This window comes from Siniperca chuatsi, linkage group LG9, assembly GCF_020085105.1.
Source record: "Siniperca chuatsi isolate FFG_IHB_CAS linkage group LG9, ASM2008510v1, whole genome shotgun sequence".
NCBI classification, from domain to species: Eukaryota; Metazoa; Chordata; class Actinopteri; order Centrarchiformes; family Sinipercidae; genus Siniperca; species Siniperca chuatsi.
Genome location: NC_058050.1, coordinates 25673696 through 25696458, shown reverse-complemented (window position 1 = coordinate 25696458; position 22763 = coordinate 25673696). Strand labels below are relative to the sequence as shown.

At 41.5% G+C, this 22763-nt stretch overlaps 1 protein-coding gene across 17 annotated transcripts in view; it reads right to left on the bottom strand.

The window, feature by feature from the left end:
- The window catches only part of LOC122881231 (vacuolar protein sorting-associated protein 13B-like), a 332781-nt gene that overhangs the window by 150451 nt on the left and 159567 nt on the right, over window positions 1-22763 (bottom strand). For all 17 annotated transcript variants that reach the window (XR_006379131.1, XR_006379132.1, XM_044207134.1 and 14 more), the window contains exons 23-27: window positions 16025-16259; window positions 14436-14653; window positions 9848-10051; window positions 4925-5096; window positions 2677-2791 (exon numbers count right to left, since the gene is read on the bottom strand). Coding sequence is in view for 15 of the 17 variants with exons in the window: in XM_044207134.1 (XP_044063069.1) it covers window positions 2677-2791; window positions 4925-5096; window positions 9848-10051; window positions 14436-14653; window positions 16025-16259 (944 nt within the window). In the remaining 2 variants the exon portion in view is untranslated. The remainder of the gene's footprint in view (window positions 1-2676; window positions 2792-4924; window positions 5097-9847; window positions 10052-14435; window positions 14654-16024; window positions 16260-22763) is intronic.

The following is a 22763-nucleotide window of genomic DNA, read 5'->3' as shown; positions in this document are numbered from 1 at the left end:
CATGCACAGCATTATTCCAGTTACTCTAGGATGCCAAATCATGCACAACACATGTATGGCAAATTGTGTCACACAATTAAATGGTTCAACACCATCTGCATCATTTATTTTACGCCCCCCTCCCTCTTCATTACTCCCCACCAAAACTACTGGGAGTTCAGTGAGAAAGGCGTAGGTAAGTGAGTGTGTATGTATGAGCGTGGGTTTCATGCATCGTTATCCTGTATGTGTATGTAATTTCTTTCTGTGTGTGTGCCTATGTGAATATCTCTTTGTAATCCCCTTCTCAGCTGTAAGAGTGACTAATACATATGGACCCCCCACAGCTCTTCATCTCTCCCATCATCCCTCTCTTTTCTCCCTTTCTCTACTCCCATCCAGCCATCCTTTGCTCCAAGTCATTTGCGGAGCAGCTGGAAGACATCAGCTCCAATTTGTGTGAGCTGCTCCTTGGAGCGAATAGGGGTGAACTGTCACCAGCCGTCCTCTCTCGGGGGGCATCTCTGCGTTTCAGAACAGTTCAAGGAGCACTGTTGCTAAGGGAGAACTGGCTAAAATAAGGAGGAGAAGAAGCCTCCTAATTTCTAAACATCCCACTGGACAGGAAACACCCTCCTACAGAGTTTAATACCCAATCACCTCCTCGCTTCTCTTCTTACCTTGAATTCACCTCCTCTGCTCCATGATGAGTGAGCCCCACACCTACGGGGTTCACTTATTTCATATTCCCTGGGGACACCCTCCCTGTCATTTTCCTTCCCTCCTCCAACCTTTCTTGTCCTCCTCCTATTTTGATACAATCAGGGATTCAATTATATATTCACCTCCCATATTTGCCTGCCCTTTCTAACTTTCCATTCATTTTCCAGCAGTGAGATAGCTAAGGCCAGATGAGACATTTTCTCTGTCAAGCTTGATTTAATCTGAACCAATGCACACAAATAACCTGGGCTGGGTGATGAAATACCTAACAATTATCTGTTCAGAATGATTAATACGGACTCCAACCCCTGTGGGCTCTCTTGTATATGTGGATGATACAGATTAGAGTGGGCCAGGAGCCCAGAGGTCCTCCACTGTGTCCTAAACAGCCATGGCTGTAACCTGGCTTGGATGATGGAGTGCTTCTGTCTGCCAGAACTTTGGTCGGTTAAAAGTGTTTTGAGACCATGTTGTTAAATGCACATTAAACTGAAAAAACCTAGAAATGAGAAAATTGACCCATTATCTACTTAGGAAGGCATAGAGGTCTACTAAAAAGATTAAGGTTGGCTCCATCTCAGAAGCAATTGGACTCACACCTGTTGAGAGCAGAGTAGTATGATATAATGACCCACGACACCTTCATGCTCTAAAACTGTCTAACCACTGACATTGTCCTGGCTTAGGTTGATACTCCATACTGTATGTAACATATGTGGCCTGACAGACTATAAATCAACTGACTGCAGTGAAACAGAGAGGTCTGTGAGAAGCTTGCTAGACAGTCAGGTTCAAAGCCAAGAGGATCGCCTCAGTTCCGCTGACCTGTACTGACATGCCTAAGACACGGCTAAGGTGCTTTTAAAATTTGGCAAATCAGAATCAACAATCAGTGGTGAGAGCACTGACGGCTAATGATGGCGTTCAATGTGGGCGCAGGGCCCGGGAAAGTCCATCTTCCTTTCACTGTCTGGCTCGATCAGAAAAGGAGGTACTTAGAGGAACATTTCTACTCAGGCACGTAGGCACACAGACCTGAAAACACACACAAACACACTCTGGTCTGCTGGATGCAACATGCTGGAGAGATAGATTGCTGTTACATTATCTCCTCAGACAGAGACAGGGGGAATTGCCTCCTGCTAAGTGGTCTCTTCCCAAAAGAACAAGACCTCAGGCACACACTCGGAGCTGCTGACTCCATCACAGAGGTATGTGATCAAGGCAAGGAGGAAGAAATACAGGAAAAAATAAGGATTTAGATATTGAAAATTAGACCACTCTGTAATTGATGGAAGAATGTATGTATAGGGTATGAAAAAAAAACAAAAAAAAACCCCCTTTGGTCACAGCTTCAGTTTCACCATGCTGCAGTATGTGCTTTCATAATATCAGAGCCCAGAGCTAAATTACCCCATTTTGACTGGAACTTGACGTGGGGAGAGATTACCATAAGGATGCAGTGGAACGTTGCCCAGTGGTTTTCCTCCCCTAACAACGTGTTAATGTTTCTGCGAATCGATTCAGACACCGCAGACTCAGAGAAAATGACTGACGGACTGCTTTGTGAGTCAGAGTTGGGCCAGCCCAGAGCCCTTTCAACCCGTCCGTCTAGTCTGTTGGTCCATCTGTCTGTCTATCTGCCTGTCTGTGGTAACCACCGCAACAGCTGTCTGGAAAGACGATGACGCTCAAGTGATAATCTGAAAAATCACCCATATGAGAAGAAGTGGGAACAAAGTGTTAGTGGTATTGGTGGTAAAGTGTATATGAACGCAAGTGTGTGGGGGCAGCAGGGTGACCGGGTGGATAGAGAGACTGCCCTCAAACCGGAGGGTCCCAGTTTTATCACTCCACCAGTGCCATATCATTTAGACATGACATGGTCATCTAAGCCATTCCTGCTTGCTGACTTAAAGATTACCAAAAAACCTGGATGTATGTATGTGTTTACATGTACGAGATGTACTCTACCTGCATCTGTAGTGGTCTATGTTGATGCTGCCAACTTTACATTTGATCTTTGTATAAACATCCTGGACATCTACTGAGGCACTCAGGTCTTCTAATTCACTGATGACACAGATCTCTGACAGAAACACAAAAAACAGAAAATAATGTTTTTTACATTTTAAGATCATGAAGTGAATCACAGTGGAAATACAAACATTCATTAGGCAACTTAATTGTGTATCAATCTTTAGTTTGCAACACTGTGAGCTTCTCCCCCCGTTTCTGTTTTAGCATGCTGTATGGCCACCATTGTACTTGGCAAACAGGCTATACAGCTGAACTCGGACTTCAGTAGAGGAAGTTTCATCTGTGTGTGTGAATTTAATTTCTGTGGGACCTGCACTGTAGCTAACCCTGTCCACATCTTGCCTTTGGTCCTGATCCAACTGCTGTGGTCAGTTCCTGCACAGTGGACACACAGTGAGTTCTTGAAGCTGGACCAATGCTAGGCTGATTAAGGCCAGAGCCTTGAAATATGTGGGTAAGAAGGCAAGGTATGAATAAGATATCCCTCAGCCTGTCATAATGAGGAGTGTGTGTGTGTGTGTGTGTGTGTGTGTGTGTGCCTATGTGTGTTTACACAATACTGAATGTTCATGTAGACTCCTCTGTGTGTGTATTCATTAAAATGTATGTGCGTCCCTCAGTGCACCTTGTGTGCAAACAAACCCACCCACTGCAGGCAAAGTGAGTAAGCTTCATAGAAGGACTGATTAACTTTGTATTGAACCGAGCCTGTGAGCTTAGCTGTTGGTTCTCTCTCATTGTTTCCACAGAGACAGTCCCACAATCACAGGCTAGCTTGGGAAAATGGACTTCATGCATGTGAAACTATGGTTGTTGTTGTACTGTTGCCTTGTGGTGATTCTGAGAAACTCCTAATGTCTTATTAAAATTGAAACACAAGGCTTGTCAACTTTATTGTGGATACTGTGTGGAAATAACTCCCCAGTTGGTAGATACTCAGAAACTCATAGTCTCCGAACATGGTGTTGATATTGATGTATGAGTTTTCTAAACCCACCCTGTAAGAATACTGGAAACCCTTAGTCCTTTCGTCTTAAATAGTTCATCTTAAAAGAAGGAAAGAGTACCACTGATTTGTGCCTTTAGCAAGAGCCTCTGGAGACTCATGCTTGAATTTCTACCTCTAATCTTCCACACATAATAGCATAACATTATACCCGAGAACCAATACGTCTGGAATGGCTGTTTTTCCATTTCTCTGGAGAGACAAGAATCTTATTTCCTTTGCAGTTGAAAAACATGTTACATCATAGCAGATTGTCTGCAGTCATATCTGTGGTTTACTTATCTCCAAGAATGTACTTGTGATATTAGGCATCTAATTTATTGCATACACACAATTCTTGTTTTCAATAACATGCTTAATGTGTTGCACACAGAAAATCCAGTGGTAAGTTCATCTCGCAACTCAGATGGCACATATTAAGCCCAAATCCAAAGTAATGCCTATTTAGTTTGTCTCTAAGTCAAACCATCTCTGTGATGTCCTCCAAAACATTCCGTTTCCACTATTAAAGACCTTAAGCCGGGCGATCTGGTTGGCAGATGCTAAATATTACAGCCACCAATTAAAGGTAAATCTAGCCTTTCATCGCCCCAGTAAATCTAAAGGGGACAGGAGGCGGTTCGCTTGGGATTCATCACCCATTTATTTATTTGTCTTTTCCCTCCATCCCCCCTTCTCTCCAGCTGCTTTTCCCCTCCGAGTGCTTTAACATGTGAATGAGAAAAGAGTCGGGAGTTGATCACTTAAAGTGTTGATACAGCAAGACTGTAAAAACTAAATAGCTTCCTGCACTCTTTCAAACTGCACACTGACAAATTAGCATTAAAAACTAGTCCAGCTTTACATATGAAAACTTTCTCTATTGTCTTATAACACAGATTCATAATTTCTCAAATTTAATTTAACAACACATAATGAATTAATTTTTATTCATATATAGTCACTGTCACTGCTTATGCCATCTACCCAGTTCTTCTTTAGTTATTCCATACTTCTGTTGCTGCAAACATAAAGACTTACCACATATCATGTGTTTAGAGCAGTAAATCATCAACTCGATATACATAAGCTTGAAGACTACTGTGTATTATCAATCGGCAATAGAGAATGGAAAATGTAGTGAAATTCATTGTATTTGAAAAAAAAAAGAGCAGTATTATGTCATGGTTGGAGTACCTGTCTTTTTGGCAGTTGGGTCAGGTGCAAACAGTTTAACTGTGACCTTGGGTAACATCCACTGCATCCAAAGGCTGACCTTCCCACTGGTGCCACCGATGCTGCTAGTTTTCTGCTCCAGAGTCACTGTGTCGGCGAACGGACTGTCGTCTCCAGCAGGCACTGAGTCACCCTAGGGAGCCAAAACAGGATCTGCTCACTCAGGGCTGGTAAGATGGTAACAAGCCATGATTTGAGGGAAAACTTGGCACTACCACATGCGCCTGAAGACTGTGACAGAATTCAAACATTTATATAACATTTAAAAAGTATTTGTTCAATAAATCTAGAACTTAAGGGCAGAGTAATGTCATTTTCTTGTCAATGAGTCAGTAACACCTCACATTTTAGCTAGTAAAATTGGATAGTCAGTTCAGAGAGACAACAGTCAAAACAGACCAAAACAAGAAATTACATTTTATTAAAGAACATATGCACAAATACACAATTTACCTTATATTATTATCTGTCTATCCAACCATGTGTTCAGTGAATGTGCATGTATGTTTGAATATGTCGTCGCTGTGCATGTAGCCATAACAAAGCAACCACCAGCTTTCGAGCCTTTTGGTGCGTAGATGACATCAGTGTCTGGTGAGCAGAACTCCACTCAGAGCTGAGCAATGTGGGGGGAAAAGGACCATTGTGTGGAGCTGTCACTGGTGTTAACCCCAAACTAAGCCACCAGCACCCACATGGCCTGCTTTTACTCAAGTGCGCCAGGACACACACGTCTTGCAGCCTGGGAGAGAATGGGAAGTGAAGACCGGAGGCGGGGGCGGAGGTGGGGGGTGAGGCGGAGAGGCAAGCAGGATGCGGCGGAGGAGGCTGCCTTCTGTGAGCTCTCATCTCATTACTGGGGCTTTGGCAAGGCACTGAGGATGACAGCACTGGGGACATTTTTTATTTCTCTCTTCCTGGTAAATCTGTTTTCCAAACACGTATCTGTGCGGCTGACTCGGAAAGTGAAAAGCCTGCAAACAAACAATATGGCAATTTGCAGCTCTGGCATTGCGGGGTTTCACTTTTTCCACAGCTTCTCCCATCGTAGCATGGTAATGACAGATTGTGTCATGGTTATCGAGCCTGGCTGTGGTTGGTGAGGAGGTTATCAACCATCTCAATTAGAAACCCCACAGCTGCTGGGCTGATTACAGTGTCTTAAAGAGGATCCAGATGAGGAAACTATGTCCCTGTTCCACAGCTGAGGGGAGGAATGAGGGCCCCACGCTAATTTGCAAATTTAATTTAAATCGCACAGTTGAGGGTGGCTGACAGCAGAGCTCAATAACAACGGATGACAATTATATAAATAAATGAAGGATTATGCTGATTTAAAAATAGATTCAACATTACAGTGTATGGGAACCACTAGAAACTGATGAGAAGCATGTGCTCCACGGGAAGCATTAGCTCTAAGTAAAGAAAATCGAAACATGCATTTTCTTTAAGTATTTAAGATTTAAAATCTATCAGACAAAAAATAAACAAAGAAATGCACCAGAAACACAAGCATGAACTTCCAGTAGGCTGTATTATATCAAATATACAGTCCTATATATAGCATATAAAATTATATATAGCTTCATAACCCTTAAAATGATGACCTTAAATACTGTACATATGAACAGAAATACCACAAAAAAAACAACACTGAATCACTTAATTCCTCCAGAACTACCATTTATTCCAATCAAGTGTCTTGCAGTGTCATTATGTGTTTCCATGGAACCAAATAGTCAAGGTGTGTGCATGTGTGTGTCTGTAATAACGGTGACTGGCAGTGAGTAATATGAGCCCAGTAGTAATGGTGTTCAGTCAGTCTCAATGAGAGATATTGTAGTGTCAACTGCCATTTGGGGACTAATTATTGTTGAGCTGGAGTCAAAACATAGCACTCTATATGTGTGCATGCTTGTGTGTGTGTGCGTGTGCGTGTGTGGTTAGGACTGTTTAGTTTACAGTTCTGGCCAGTCGGTAGGATTAGGCTCTGTAATGTCATGTGTGGAAACAGGAGCCAGCCGCTGGCGCTGTGGGTAGCTCAGACCACTGTGTACTGTAGCGTGGTTACGCTGGAGCATCGGACACCCGACTGCTCTTGCTTCCCAGCCAGAACCGCTGCTGTCACTTAAAAGCTCTCAGTATCTTACAAGCTGATTTTACCAGGGTCAGAAGAAATTATTAACAGACTGACATCCTGGCATTTTTTGGAATCACACAATAGTTTTTAAAACTGTTCTTTTGACTTTTAATTGTGGAATCTTGCCAATTGTGAATGGCTTCAACTAAGAGAAAATAAATAAACCCCAAAAGGTGTATTTGATTTTAACTGTTGTACACCAAAATCCAGGGTATGCACATTTTGTAGAAAAACAAAACTTTCAAGACATTTTAATGCATACGTGGAATTTGAGACCAACTGAAAAATCCAAATTCAGAAAGAAAGTTGTTAAAAGAAGGCTACTTTCAATTGACCATCTCATCCTACAACTTTGCATTTTTAAGAAATATTATCACATGAAATGCAGGGTCAATGACATAACATGCACAGTCATTTCTGTTTTTTAAAGCAGATGAGACAAAAAAGCAAGTTCAAGAGAAAAAAAAAAGTAAAACGAAACAATAACTTTCAAAAAGCCAAAGTTCATTTTTATCAGTGTAAGAAAATCCCCCCCACCTCCACTTATCAAGGTGAGGCCTTGAAGAACAGATGTGGTGGTGTGGTGTTTGTAGAGGTGGGCTTTGCCACGTTCCTGAGCTGCCAGATTGGGGCCCCAAACACACAGACAGACCCATACACACATTCAAAGAAGCTATTTTCCCACACCTCCACAAGCCAAGTTGTAAAGTATACAGTTTAATTCCTGGGCCTCTGCGCTATAAACGTGCTGAGGATCCGGGTTTATTTTCTTTGCACAGTTTGTCTTTGCTCATCAGAGAGACCCAAACATTGGAAGACAACAGCAGGCTGGGAAGTGTCAAAGAAAGATGAAGGAAAAGGCAGATTAGGAAAAAAGAGTGGGAAGAGAGAATGGTTTAGGGACAGGTGGAAGGATGGAGAAAAGTTGGGAGGGTACAAAGGATGGGTTTAGTGATAGAAAGAAAAGATTAAAAAGGAAATGATGAGGTGGGATAAAGCTGCAGACAGAGATGTAGTAAGAGAAGGGAAAGTGGGAGAGATGGAATAAAACATGGATGGAGGGATGGATGGAGCAAAGACAAAGTAGGAAGATAAATAATTACAGAAATGGAAAAAGCAAAAACCAGAACCAGAATGTGACTTTTGTAGTGTAAGTATGTAGTGTAAGAATGTAGTGTAAGAATGTAGTTGAAGAAGTAAAGGACTGTGCAGAAGGGTTGGGGGTGGGGTTGCTGGGGGGAGACTGCTGCCACTACTGCTGAGACTTATCAAAACAGCTCCTACATTCTTGCTCATTCACCCAGCCTCCCAGAGGGCTAAACACTTTTACCAGTGTTTGTACTTAGGTAAACAGTGACAAGTGGGCTGTCAGGGGCCTCTGTGGCCTTGTTATAGACACACTATACCACAGGCCCTTCACTGCCATACTGAACTGCTGCCACTTCTGTGGGTTCACAAATGATGCAAGAACACACACATGTTGATCGCAGGGAAACAAATGCAGATGTAAATGCACATCGACATATGAAACACTTTTTTCACATATATGTACTCACACAAGCACACTTTTTTGCCTCTCAGGGTGGTATGATGGTTGTGCTGTGATCCCAGGGGCCCGGCATTGCTGACAGGGCCCTTGTGGTCAAAGAGCATTAAATCCTGGGCTAGTTGCCACTGCTTAACAACACAAACACTCATCAACACCATCATTTTTATGCATACTATGTTCCTACTCCACACAAACATTCACATACATATTACACAAGGCCTTGGTGGCTATGGCCCCAAGGCCATGGACCCCAAGCTAGTCATTGATGCTGCTACTGTACTAGAGAGGAGAAAAAAAACTCCTGCCACATTATCTAAGCCTAGGATAAGCATCACCTAGGGAAGAAAGGAAACATAACACTCAAATTTGTTGTTGCCCCCTAAAAACTCTGACTTTAATTTTTCCATTGGCTTTGCACAAGTCTGCACGCACTGCTACACTTCATACTTCATTCTCTGGGTTTGATATTTTATCTGAGCAAAAAATGTAAATACAGGTTATTGTTTTCCCCAAATTAAGAGCCTGGTTTATACTCAATCAAGCCCCAGCTTACACGAATCAAACAGAGCTCACAGCCTATCTGGAGTATCTGTTCTGGGTAAGAAAAAATTATGTAAGAAACACAAGAACTGATGAGATTTTTCCAGCTTTGAAAATCCTTGCCAAACAAAACCGATTTTTTTTTTTGACAAATTGCATGTGTTAGCACTGAATCAACCACTCATACACACAATAAAAATACAATATTTGCACTTAAAATCATAAATCAGCAGCAGATTTATGTGTTATTGCATGACTCATAGCACCTTAGATAAAAAAAGCTCATAGTTGGGTGATGGCAGGGTGTAGTCGTTAGGTCTCTTATTAATCAAGTAGCACAACATGAAAGGACTGATGCCAGAAAAACACACTGAATGACAAAAAAGGAGCAATAGCAGCAGTAAAATAAAGCAACAAGTACACAAATGAATGAATTAAATAGCGAACTATTTCACTGCAAGAGAAAATTGAATCCCATTCCATGATGTATTGGTGGCTGTGGCAATTTTTTTTTCTAATTATGAGAAGAGGCTTGTTCATGTGAAAAACCACAATTTAGATGCGCCGATTCATGATTCTCATAATTCATAAAAAAACACTCATAAAAACACTGAACTGACAAAATGAAATGTGTAGCTGGGCGAGAAAAACAAACCTCAGTGGGGGATCCAAAATCTGCAGAGGGGCTGCAGGTGCTGGTATCTGGTAGGGCGGTGCCAGCACTGCTGCGCACTGGGGAGGACGGAGAAGCACCAGCAGGGGGTTCTGGGATGCTGGAGGTCTGGCGCAAGATGCCGTGCCTCTGGAGACGAGCCCATGTAGAGCTCCAGCTGAGGAGGAGCTCGTACAATAGCTGAACCTGGAGATGGACAGAAGCAGAGAAGAAGAGAAAAACAGAGAACTTGAAGTTGCAATGCTAGATATTGTATTTTGAAGGAATTACATACTTCACACTGATTGGGATCAAATGTAATCTAATGTAGTCCAATGTAAGGAAAAACTATAATGCAGGATTCTCATGTCAATGACTATATTTCTTTCTTATCTGAGAACGCGTTTCTCACTATACACACAGTAGACACAGCTTTGTGGCAAAAACTGACCATGGCAACACAGCTGAATACACTTTCAATACATGAAGTCTACTGTGCCAATTGAGTGCCTTAAAAGATAAACCTAACACACCACAAGTAGTCTTAATATTTGAAACCAGATTCAAATGTCATTTTGCCAAGGTCTGACTCAAACAGCTGCACTGGGGAGTTCTCATGTAGTTCTGACTTCTGAGGCCATTACCATGATTTGGCTTGGCAGCTTTGTAGTTATGTGACACTAAACCTAGTTAAAGTTGAGGGAGAAGGAAAGAGAGAAGGATGAAATATTAGCCAGAAATGGACCACTATCCATTCCCATTCCTTTTACTCTCCAACTTAACACTCTTTTAGACTTTGTACTTGTCAATCAGAGATGCCTCATTTCACAGAAGTGATTTAAAACCTATGTGTTCATGTTTCTAATCAATGGCTGATTATTTGAAAGGCACAGCATGCTCATACACGTGTTTCACTGTACACATTTGTTATCCATAACAACAAAACTCCCAAAGAAACACCCACAGAGGAAAGTTAAGTTGTGTCATCAATTTCCCCTGAAAAACTCACCACGCTTAGGAAAAACTGAAAGCTCTGCGTCAAGTGTTCTCAACTATTTATCATGTGTTCACATGAAAAGAGGCCTTAGCTTTAAACAACAACAAAGCCAAAAACAAGAGTGGAAAACATGAGGGGAAGGCAGGGGAATGTGATGTGATGCTTTCAGTTATTCATGCATTCACTCAGTGTTCTTTAGAGAAGAGAAAGAGGGAGAGAAAGGGAGGAAAGCGACGCTCTTTCACAGTGAGCTAATTTCTGGATTTCAAATGCTTCGCTTCTGCAGCCAACTAACCCCCCCACCCCCCCACCCCCCCCCCCCCCCCCTCACCCCAACAACCACTGAGGGTTCCTCAAAAGTAAAGGTGCACAGACATATGAGTAGCTTTCTCTACTCTAAACATTTTTACTCACTATTGCTCACTCACACACATGCACGCCTGTTAGAACACACATTACAGGGAGGCCTTCCATAAATAAGCATAAATCAAATAAAAAGAAGTACAATACATTACAGCTGGGCCATTTCAAACATGTCCAGGAAGAGCTGCTAACGTCGATCCAGCAGCCGTCCAGGGACAGGGCCAACAGCTGTCTGCCATACCCAACCAAACTGCACCGCCGACAGGAGAGGTACGGCTCCACGCTCTTTTCTCTGAGAGTCTGGGGCCTGGAAGTCCAACCAAGCACAACAAGGCCTACTGCTCTCAGCAGCAGATGTGGAGGACGAGAGCAAAGAATGCCGAGTAGAGGAGAAAAGGGAAGGGTTGAGTACAGTGAGGCTGAGATGAGAGTTGTTACCTGACCTCGGTTTTAGCAGAGTCTGGGGTTCAGTCCCTATCCTTACTTTCATGATGCCATTTTTAGTTCATTTGTCTGTTTCCTCATTCCTTTCATCCACCCTCTCATCATTTGTCTTCATATTTCATTTTGTCCTTCTCACCATCCTTACCACACTTTAGCCTTCTTTTTGTTCATCTCTTATCTTCCCTCTGCTCCATCTTATATCTACTTCCTGCCCATGATATCCCTGATTTGTGGAAAGTCGGGTCAGTTGGTTCAGCTCAGCTACTGCTGTCAGGCCAGTGGGCAGGTTGGGACACACACACACACAAACACACACGCTTACATGAGCTCACAACACATATGCCACATTTCATGAGTTGGGGAAGTGAGCAGAACATTTGGAGGGCTGGGTTCTCCAAAGACCTGTCATCTGCAGATCAGGAGGTCTGCTAGGCTGCAGTAGTACAAACTGGAGACTGAACAGAGGCTTCCACAGTCATTCATAAAAACACACAGATGAAAGACAGGAGCGCATGCAGATGGTGAGTGTTCGTGTGCCTTTGTCTAAGCACAGTTTATATAGAAACTTCATAAAAGTGACATATTGTTGAGTATGTGTGGTGACTGAGAGTGTGCATTTGTACAGATATATGTGAGTGTGCATGTGTGTGTGTGCATATTTGTTCACTGAAATGCTGTACAGTTATGGGTCAAAGGTCAAAGCAAACTGTGGTGGTGGTGGTGTGTGTGTGTCTGCTGATTTCAAGGTGGTCCTGAAGGTAAAAGTGCAGCATCCTTCTGACACCCACATGAATCATTCACACAGACACACAAGCTCAGACTGGAGACTACACGCAGTACGCACAGCAAGCACTGCACTACGAGCATACATATGCAAGTTCAATGTGATCACCATTCCATTAAAAGTTCATTAAGTAGTTTGATACGTATAAAAGGAATAGGGGAATGATGCTGTTGAACTTACTGCCATGCGTGATGACTGTGACTGTATTCAAACAAACGCTCTACACTCTGTAACTAGAACTTAAGTGACTTTACTGGCAGAAGGGTGTGCACGTGTGTGTTTGTCCTGCTCTGTTCCAGGATGTGACAATTCACCTTGGGTGTTCTGCATTAACATATGTTGGAAACATGCATCAAAGCTGATTGTCCTGTATTTGCTCCTTCATTTTTATGCATATGTTATGCGTGTGTGTGTGTGTGTGTGTGTGTATATGTATGTGTGAGCATGCAGCTGTGTCTTTGCATGGCATACCAGCGCTTATCCCTTATTTTACTCTTAATGTTTTTACTCAGCCTTTCAAAGACAATTAAACTTTAAAACCACATATTCCACGATACCTGTAGCTACCTGTAAAAATGTAAAATAAAGTTTAAAAAAAGGAAAAGATAAAAACACTCAAAGGCTCGACCATTTTCGTCCATTTCACCCCAGTTTCTAAAAATACCTTTGTTTGTGCCATGAAGTAATCCATTGCATATTATGGAAAATCTGATTTAATGTCACAAAAATGCAGTTTAGATGCCAGGGGAAGTTAAGAGGCCAAACTCTTTGGTTTTATTTGTTGACTTTAAATGTAGTCACAAAATTAGTGTGATTATAATTGATTGATTTTCAAATGCTAGATGTAATTCCACCACCCAAACTCCTCCTGTTCCATACACCCATCACAGTGTTTTCATCTAACTGCAGTACTTATTGTGCAGCAACTGTGCAGCGCTCTGACATCCCCATATACATTCCCACAAATGGCAATGCTAATTAGAAAGAGGAGTAAGTAGTGTGAGGTCTCTTTTGTTCTGGAGAGGGTGGGGTTGCTCTGGCAGCAGTTCTTAAAGAGCTGCTGCATGACTTGAAATGGTACAGCATTGGCTTATAACCCCCCTCGAGTCAGAATGTATGCATTAGAGGGAAAGAAAGAGAGAGGAGGTGACCAGATGGGAAGAGAGAGCAGAGGGAGTGCGATGAAAGAGAAGAAAAGAAGAAATCTTCATTGGACCCAAAAACTAATAATGACTCATCATATAATCGCAATAAGCCTTCCCAGCTTTGCCAGACATAGGCACTCCATTTGAAAAGCAGAACAGAGAAGAAGAGAGAAAAGAAACTTTCCCTCAATAAACGACCAGCTCTCCTCATCTCTGGGAAAGTTTTCACCACTAACAGATTAAGGCCTTTCATTTGTTTCTGGTACCAATTCCCCCCAATATCACCATGGCTCATCACTGTGGTCGGAGACATTTAACAGTGTGACCACTCAAAAGGTCGCCCCAATTAAGTGTTTACAGTGGAACCTAATTCAATACAGCTAATTCAATTGCGAAAAAACAAAACATGTGTAATGGTACATGTAGATGTGATTATAGCACTGTAACAGCACAATGAAAATCAACGCAGAGGCCTAACCGGGAGACAAACATGTTCCGTTTCCAATCTGTCCATATTCATCATGCTCTCACTAAAACATAATAACACACTGTAAAACAATGATGATGAGTCTTGCAATTCCCCACTCGCCTTCACTCAGACCTCAGAATGTTTGACCAAAACAAACAAGGCAACACTCTCTTGTTTACACTTCCATTTTCAAGAAAGTTATACTTGGTAAGAAGATGAGGCAGTTTGTTTATTGAAGTCAATCTCTATCAGAAAATCATGCAGAGGCAGGATCTTCCTGCCAGGGTTCGTGTGTTCATATTTCAGGAAAGTTTACAAGGGGATGATTTGTATAAATATACATGTAAATCTGATGACTACTTTGTGAGAGTCGGGACTGTCTGACTGACCTGAGGGTTGGAGCACTTGACGTGGATGGGCTGCAGATCAACATGGAGGCAGACTACAAAGGAGTGTCTTCCTTCAGAACAGCTCTGCAGCTTATGGGATGTGACGGCCAGTGTGGAGGTACAGCCCATAGGCTCCAACAGGCTCAGGCTTTGCTGCTGTCCCAGCATTGTGTACACACTGAACTGACTCAGGCTTACAGTCCACGGGAAGGCATCACCTGGTTGTAGACGTGAGAGAAGGAAAAAGAAAGATATACAGAAAATGTGGGAAAGGGATGAAACAGTCGGAGAAAGAGGATGAAAATTGCAACAGAGAGATATTGGCAGAGATTGAGAGGGGCAGGGAGGATGAGAGAGACGTCATGTGAAGGGAGAGCAAAGAGCACAACCAAGTAATTGTGAAATTGAGATGAAGAGAGATGTAAGAAAATGCAGGGGAGATTTTGGAAGAAGATGGACAAAAACATGCAACGGATTAAAATATCAGAGGGATAAGTCAGCAATGCTCATTATCAAAAGCACTATGTCAACTAGATTATTCCTTCCACTTACCTTTAAAATCAAAGCCAGTTACTGTACAAGGGAAGAGAAATCTTCATGGAAAACATTAAAGACGCACTAAGAAGTATCCTTAGTATCCTTTCACCCAATAAGCAGGCAGAGGATCCCATCAAAACACGCTGTAAAATGAGGGTCTATTCGAAAATTGTGGGTCTGAGACAAGACGCCACACTGAGAGAGCTTTAACTTGTTAATTTGCCAACCCTGGTAGAACCATCTTACAGAGAAGAGGAACTTGTTCGCTAGCACAGGGCCATGAAGAGCACATTTCCCATGCACCGTGGGTAGGACGCTTTGATCCAGAGCATTGAAAATGAGAAATGAAGAGCTTTTCAAAGGGTAGGAATGAATTACTAAAAGCATGGGTTGTTAATTTTAACGGCAACATTGACAAGGCTGCTGATGTCACTGTTTTTGCTGTCGTTTTTCTTTCTCCTCCGTTTTTGAAATCTGTATGCCCAATACTGATGTCATTGAAGAGTTGAGAGAGAGAAAAGGAGGGTGGCCCCCTTTTTTCTTCTTCTAAAGCGAAAACATTGCTCACCCATCTGAGTGTTGCTTATGTCAACTCTACCAGGTGTGCACACCACATGTGCAAGATCTATCTCTCAAACTCGCTCTACTTAAGTTTGTTTGTCTTTTGTCATGGTAAATGAGTAGTAGTGGGTCAAAGGTTTGCTCAGTGTTGAAAAGCTCATAATGATGATGAATTCACATTATGTAGCCTATTACTATTATGAAAGTATTCATTTCAATTATTAATAAAAGCAAATTCATTTGTAATAAAAGTTAAGTAGATTTTTGCCACCCATTGAAATTAATTTTCCAAGACTCCCATTTTTAATCTATCGCCATCACTGTTTTCCAAAGTGTAACATTTTGTTTTTTCATTTAAACTTTCATATCAATCTTTCTGACACCAGGTCATTTGGTGTTCACGGTGTGTATCTGGGTGTGTGCTCTTCTCCCGGCATTTTAATCATTCTAATTAAAGTTGAGATTTCATTAGATACGGTATGAAAACCTACCTTCCTCCAAGATGGGCTTGGAGACCACAAAGGGGAGCTCTTGCAGCGGTTCCATGTACTTGTGGCCAGCACTGAGGACACTGATCTGTGGCAAGCAGACTACCAGAGTCCCGGGCATAGAGGCCTGGTTGTGGTACCAGCTACGGACGGTGCCGGGAATATCGCCGCAGATGATGGTACTCGGGGAGGGCAGGCTGTCATTAGGCAGGAACACACAGCATGACTGTAGCTCCAACTTGAGAGGGGAGAGAGAAAAAAAGGACACATGACATCATGTTAATCAATTCCATGTCACTTGATCACTGACCACCCACCTGCCTCGGCATCCTTATATGATTTTCAGTGAGCTGCCAATTAGTAAAGTGCTCAAGGGACACTGCTTGTCCAGAGGACATGGACTGGGTTGGAAAAGACCTAAGAAAGACTGAACATGCTTAATAAACCTTTCCTTAATTTAAAAAATGGAAACAGTCCATCCCACATTTTAAACTTTGTTATATATAATTATATTATAAGACCATTACTGTATATGCTCTGATATAAGTTTCAGTACTACTTTGGAAAGTAGGATTTGCCTTCAAAAACTTTTAAAAGTAGAATGTGAGACTTTGAATACCCATTTAAAACTAATGTGAAATTCCATATCTAGGAAACAGAACACCATTTACAATTCCAGGGACTTTTGACAGTTAAATCTTGAACTTAAATCATTTTTGAAGTCTTTTTAAAAGGGTTTGAGACCCATTCCAGCTGCATTATGTCACACATATTTCTGTTCACCAAAAAAGCAAAATTTACAAGCCATTAGGTCAGTAACCAGTAGCCAGTAAGTGTATGAGCAGTGTCTTTTTCCATCACACTGGGGCTGCACTGATTTAAAAGGCCAGTTAACAGAAAGGAGAGGAGTACAGGGTCCAGGGGGCAGACAGCAGGTGCTGCCAGATACTGTGTATGTGTGTGTGTGTGTGTGTGTGTGTGTGTGTGTGTGTGTGTGTGTGTGTGTGAGTGTGTGTGTCAGTCAGGGAGCTGCTCGGTTTAATGAATGGCAAGTAAGCGCTATTATACTGTAATATGTTCAGTGTACAACACACACACACATAGACACACATTCTCCACTGAAATTTGCATTTACACTTGCGCAGCCCTCTGCTAATATTACACACACAAATGTGGGAACGCCTCTGACAGGCCTTTATATGGAGGTCAGTTCTCCCAGCTTTGATGGGAGTCGAGAGAGGGGAAGAACGGCAGAAACTGAGAAAAAGACTGAGATAGAGATACAGAAAGATGGAGAGAAGGAGAGAAAGAGAGAGCAAGAGAAAGCGGGAGAGATATGGTTACACATTCATCTCACGCTGCTTCCTCTTTTGATTACTCTTCAAAGGGGGGTTTGAAATCGGAACACTTTTGCACACTGACACATAAGGCTCTGGTCTTTTTAAGAGCCGGCACGCAGGAAGAAAATCCATTGACACTGCCTGGTCTGCTGCAGATCTTAGCAGGGTTAAGCTGTAAAGCAGGCAAACACACGGAAATCGCCGGGTTTAACTCTATAACTCTGGTCTGCACCTTGAGCTCACTGCCTGAGGCTAATGCTCTCCTGCTGGACATCTTGGTTGAGTCATACACATTATTTCACATTATTACACATTACTTCTTGTTCTGCTTGGGCTATCCCTCAACCATAAAAACACTTTTACTCAATAAATGGGTGTGTCATAAGAAGAACATAAGGACAACATAAGGAGCAATGGCAGTCAATGACGTATTTATTGTAGGGCTTCATCTACCTATACTGTAATTTTTTTTTTAAAGTATGTCAAAAACAGTAAAAAACGTTACCAGAACCCAGAGATGTAATATTATTTACTTAAAAAACAAAGTAATCAAATAACATTGACATGAAACTGAGAAAAACAAGCAAATATTCACATTTAAGAAGCTGTAGCCAGCAAATGTTTGGTATTTTTGTTTAATAAATTACTAAAATAATTAAGACACTATCAACTTTGTCATTGATTCATTTTCCATCAATTGACATTTGATTAACTGACTCATCAATCATTTCAGGACTAATTTAATGCCAAACCAAGATCAAATGTAGTTCAAAAGGTATACACGCAGATGTATAGCTCTGTTTATATGTGTAAGCATAACCCTATTACTGGTCAGAGATAAAGATACATACTAAGTTCAACCATAACAAATATAAAGTAATCTTATACTTAAACATTTGCTGTTTCAAATGGGTCATTACAGAGCGCAGCTATCCCACCATACAGACCAATTGTAAATGACCAACTACAGTTACCTAAATTATTTTAGCTCCCATACTGTGTCTGATGGTTGACTAAATCTGTCACCATATTTCAAACTTTGGGAGTCCAACTTTTATACATAATCATAGGAAAATATCAAACACTAAAATAAATGGAAACTGTTCTGTCTGTGTTTGAAAAGACACAGATGTAAGACTATTTCACCAGACATTTAATTTTATATTAACCTTTTTACTTGCAATTGTGGGATATTTTTAGCTAAATTAAACATGAAGTAAATTTTGTTAATAACTATTTGGAAAGGGTGAGCTAATTGCATGACATACTTTAGGCCAGCCTATTTTTTTGGAAAAGCTTAGCAAAAGAAAAGGGGACTTTTTCAGTATTAAGAGTAGGTTGTGCCACAAGAGGATGTGATAAAAATTGGCATCTACTGTATAAGTTACCACCATAATCGCTAGTGTGAGTGTGTACAATAAAACATAATGTAATACCCCTTAATGGTGTTTGCTTATGACTTTATAATGCTTTGCTGTTGTTCCCCATAGCAACACAAAATCAAAGATGATGTCAAGTGTATGGTAGCTACAGACTTGCCACATCACACAGTGAAATACTAACAATTATCAGATAACATCTCACAGATGACAACAGGGGAAAAAGTTGAACAATTGAATGGCATTCACTGGGCATAGCGACCGCTGTTTCTAGATGTTTACACTATAGCAAAAAGGCTCAAAATGCTTCAAAGGACCTAAGTATGTAATGGAAAAGAAAATGGCCTGTCAGTCCTAAATCTGGGTGATACAAAACTAATCTTTAGTCAGCAGCCCCCCCCCCCCCTTTGGTGACAGCTAATAAAAGCCACAAAAAACACAGAAACAAACATGTTGTAATTCACAATGGCAACAGTGCATGAGTCCATCTGAAGGCGAGGGCGATGGATAAAGCAACATTTGCTTTTCTCTTGAGTAAGGGAGTTTAGGTCAACAGGGTAGAAAAGAACAACAGTCAACTGGGTATTCCACGCACTGGGGACCAGAGGCTGCAGCAGCAGATGAATATCTGACTTCAAATCACACAGTTGCTAGAAGGAAGATGACGGCACAGAAAGACAAGGGAAATAATGCTATACCAAACAGATGAATAATGTAATGTTAGTCAAATATCTTGCCAGGCTTCTGGATTAAATCGCGCTAAAGTCTGGCAGGCCAGGGAGTCCATGAACAAACTACTTATTGTAATCCATACCTACTCCAGGAGGCAACATGGTTACTGGCTGAAGTTGTATCCAAGATAAATATGGTAAACAAGTAAGATCAAAATATAATGAGTAGTAGAAAGCACTCTCCCTCTGCCAAGGCTGCACAATCATCTACATTTGTTATTTTAATAACAGAAAATGTTTAGGAATGTTTAATCTGTATCTGGATCTGAGGCAAAATACACACTGTGATAGAGAATCATGGGATAAATGTACCAGATTTTTTTTTTTTTTTTTTTAAATTGAGTACAATAGTTCATGAGAAAATTGTGAAAATGCCCTATCTCGCAATGTTGAGAAATCCTGATGAGAAAAATTCTGGTTTAGAATCCCTTGTTCCATGAGCCATCGCATAACTTTTTGTGAGTGGATGTTATATCCTGCTAACAGACAGAAATAAATGGGACCAAATACTACCTTAGAAGAGGTAATGAGAGAGACTACACACCTCATCCTGGTGTAAAGAATTCATTTCCTTTGGTACACCTAAAATGCATGCCATATAATTTTTTTTATCATGTGAGGGCAATAAAAGCTGGTCCTCTGAACACTGGATGAAACTCAGAAAACAGGAATGTTCAATATGACTTCCACCCGAATAAATTCATGTTCACTGACATGATGACTTTGCCAAGGAAACCTTCTGACTTTCTCAGTCATAGAAAACCACTGGTCATTTAACGACAGTATATCAAACCTTCATGCTGAACAATTCATGCTGAGATGTACTCAAAATACCAGTTGCACATATTGACAGAACATTGTAAATGCCAATCCCTGGTTCTGTGAATGTGTCACCCTTATAGGAACATGAACTCAGAACCCTCTGAGAGCCCACTGGCTATCCTCCTGACTATCCTCCACCCTGTTCTCTGGGCTACCGCTAACAGCAGGTCACCCTGGTTCACCTCGCAGACCTCTCCAAGGCTCCCCCCTCTGTGGTCTCGTGTTTGAGCTGTGACTCACACACACACAAACACAAGGAGACAGACATACAGTATCCAAACAAAGACGACAGGGGTAACAAAGGGCAATAAAGGGAGCACTGGCACTGCTGAACAGCGCTGACAGATCCAAAGAGAGAAATAGTCTGAGGTCAGAATGTCCCATATGCATCACTGCTTTGACCGCTGCCAAAACCATTGACAGCTCTTCTCCCTGACCAACTCTATATCCCTCCATCACCCTATCCTCCCATGCCTCTGTCCTTTTGTCCCTCTAACTGCTGAGGTCTGGTTGTTGGTGTCCAGGTCTCTCACCATGACCATGCATTGATTCAGGGTGGAAAGTCTGTGTAGAAATGTTGTGATCGGAGCAAGGGCAGGAAAGGAAACCATAGAGGAGGGATGAGAGGAGAGCTGGTGGGAGCAGAGGAGAATCCAGTGTTTGTGTTCAGCGTTATGGAATGGTTGCATACACAGCAAAAAAATTAAAAAATTTAAAAAAAGTTCTCTGTACTAACAGGTCAAAGCAAGAGTATGTGTGTGTTTCATGTCACAACTTCAGGTGTAAAAGTTTAGTTGAGGTTGTGCAGGGTCATGTTTGGTATTCCACAAAATTGTGTTTAACAGCTCTGTAACAGGCCAATAAACACAGCACTGGAAACAGTTAGCCCGTGTGACAATGTCCCCCTACTGCGAGGTGATGGGCATGCCAGGTTTGTGTGTGTGTGTGTGTGTGTGTGTGTGTGTGTGTGTGTGAGAAAGCGAGAAAGCATGCACAATGTCCTGTGACAGGACAGGAAACTTACAGGTATGCCAGGTTGACCTAAAAATCAGTTTCTTCTGTCACGCTTGTAGGCAAAGGGCCACATTTGCAGCGTGTTACTGTACTTACAAGTCACTCACAAGGCTCAGCAAACTAAATTAAATTTGTATTCACAATAGGATAATGAAAATGTATTTTCTGTTAGGGTAGACCCGTGGAAAGGCAGCTTTTCCAAGTGCAGCAAAAGGAAAATTCTGAAATGAATTTAAAAATAGAAATGGGCACAACTAATATCTCAAAGCCAGAAGTATAATTGCAGTGTGGAATATCTGTTACACAACTTTACCCTCTGTGGGGTTCAGGGTAATGTGGAATAAAACTGCAGCAAAAAATGACAGACGGCCTCTGGAAATGACTCAGGTACAACAAACAATAAATACAGCACAGGGTTGTGCAGCTCATTTTGGAGTGTGTATGTGTGACCTGTGTTTTAACAATCTTGTGGGTTAAACATTAATTTCTGATTATGAGAGGTGGAGCTGAACCACATTAGGAGAAGGACTCAGGATTATAATAAAGATTTGGATTCAATTTGAAGTCTAATGTTGGTTAGAAGTTTAAGAATGCCAGGTGTGTTCATATAGTATATATGTCATTTTAGAAGGTTCAGTGGGGAAAAGAGGAGTCAAAGAGTCATGACTCTTCATTCCTTTTGTCCAATGACATCATGTCCTGTCAAAATGAAACTTAATCATTAAAAATAACAAATGGTGTTAGCTGTCAGTGGTCTGGATCTGGACTGCAGTTACCCACTACCTCTAATGACAGATTAATTCAGGAAAAAACACTGAGGGACAATGTGAGTGTGTGTCTGTGTGTGTGTGTGTATTCAGGGGCAGGGTGAATCACTCGCAGCACACTCTATTAATATATTTCAAAAACAGCGGAAACACTTTTCAATTTTGACCAGGAAATCTCCATAAAAAAAAGAAAGGTGGAAGCCAATCAACTCCTTATGAGGCTGCACGTGCAGGGCTTTAACTATGAAAACATGCTCAAATGACATACTTACACATTTACAAAAGCACATACACACACATACATCATATGTGTGCTTGCTTGTTCACATACATACAAACCTGAACACACACAAAATCACAGATCATATCACCCATTAAAATTCAGAGTGAAAAAGTAAAAATATAAATAAATAAACATAAGAAAATAGAAACCCTATGGCCTCAGGCCAAAACACCTGGATTAACATCCCAGATCTTTTTCTTCAAAGAAGTGCTGCTCAGAGAGAGCCCCCCATCTCTTTTTAATATCCTTGCTGAGACTTGGCGCTGTGCTTACCATTTCCTCTGAAGGATGGCACCTGCAACAGCAATGAACTCAGTTACAAAACACTTTTGAAGCTAGAAGGTTATATCCCCCTCTACTACTGCTGGGTGTTGAGTTAGTTCAGTACAACAAGCTGACTGCTGCA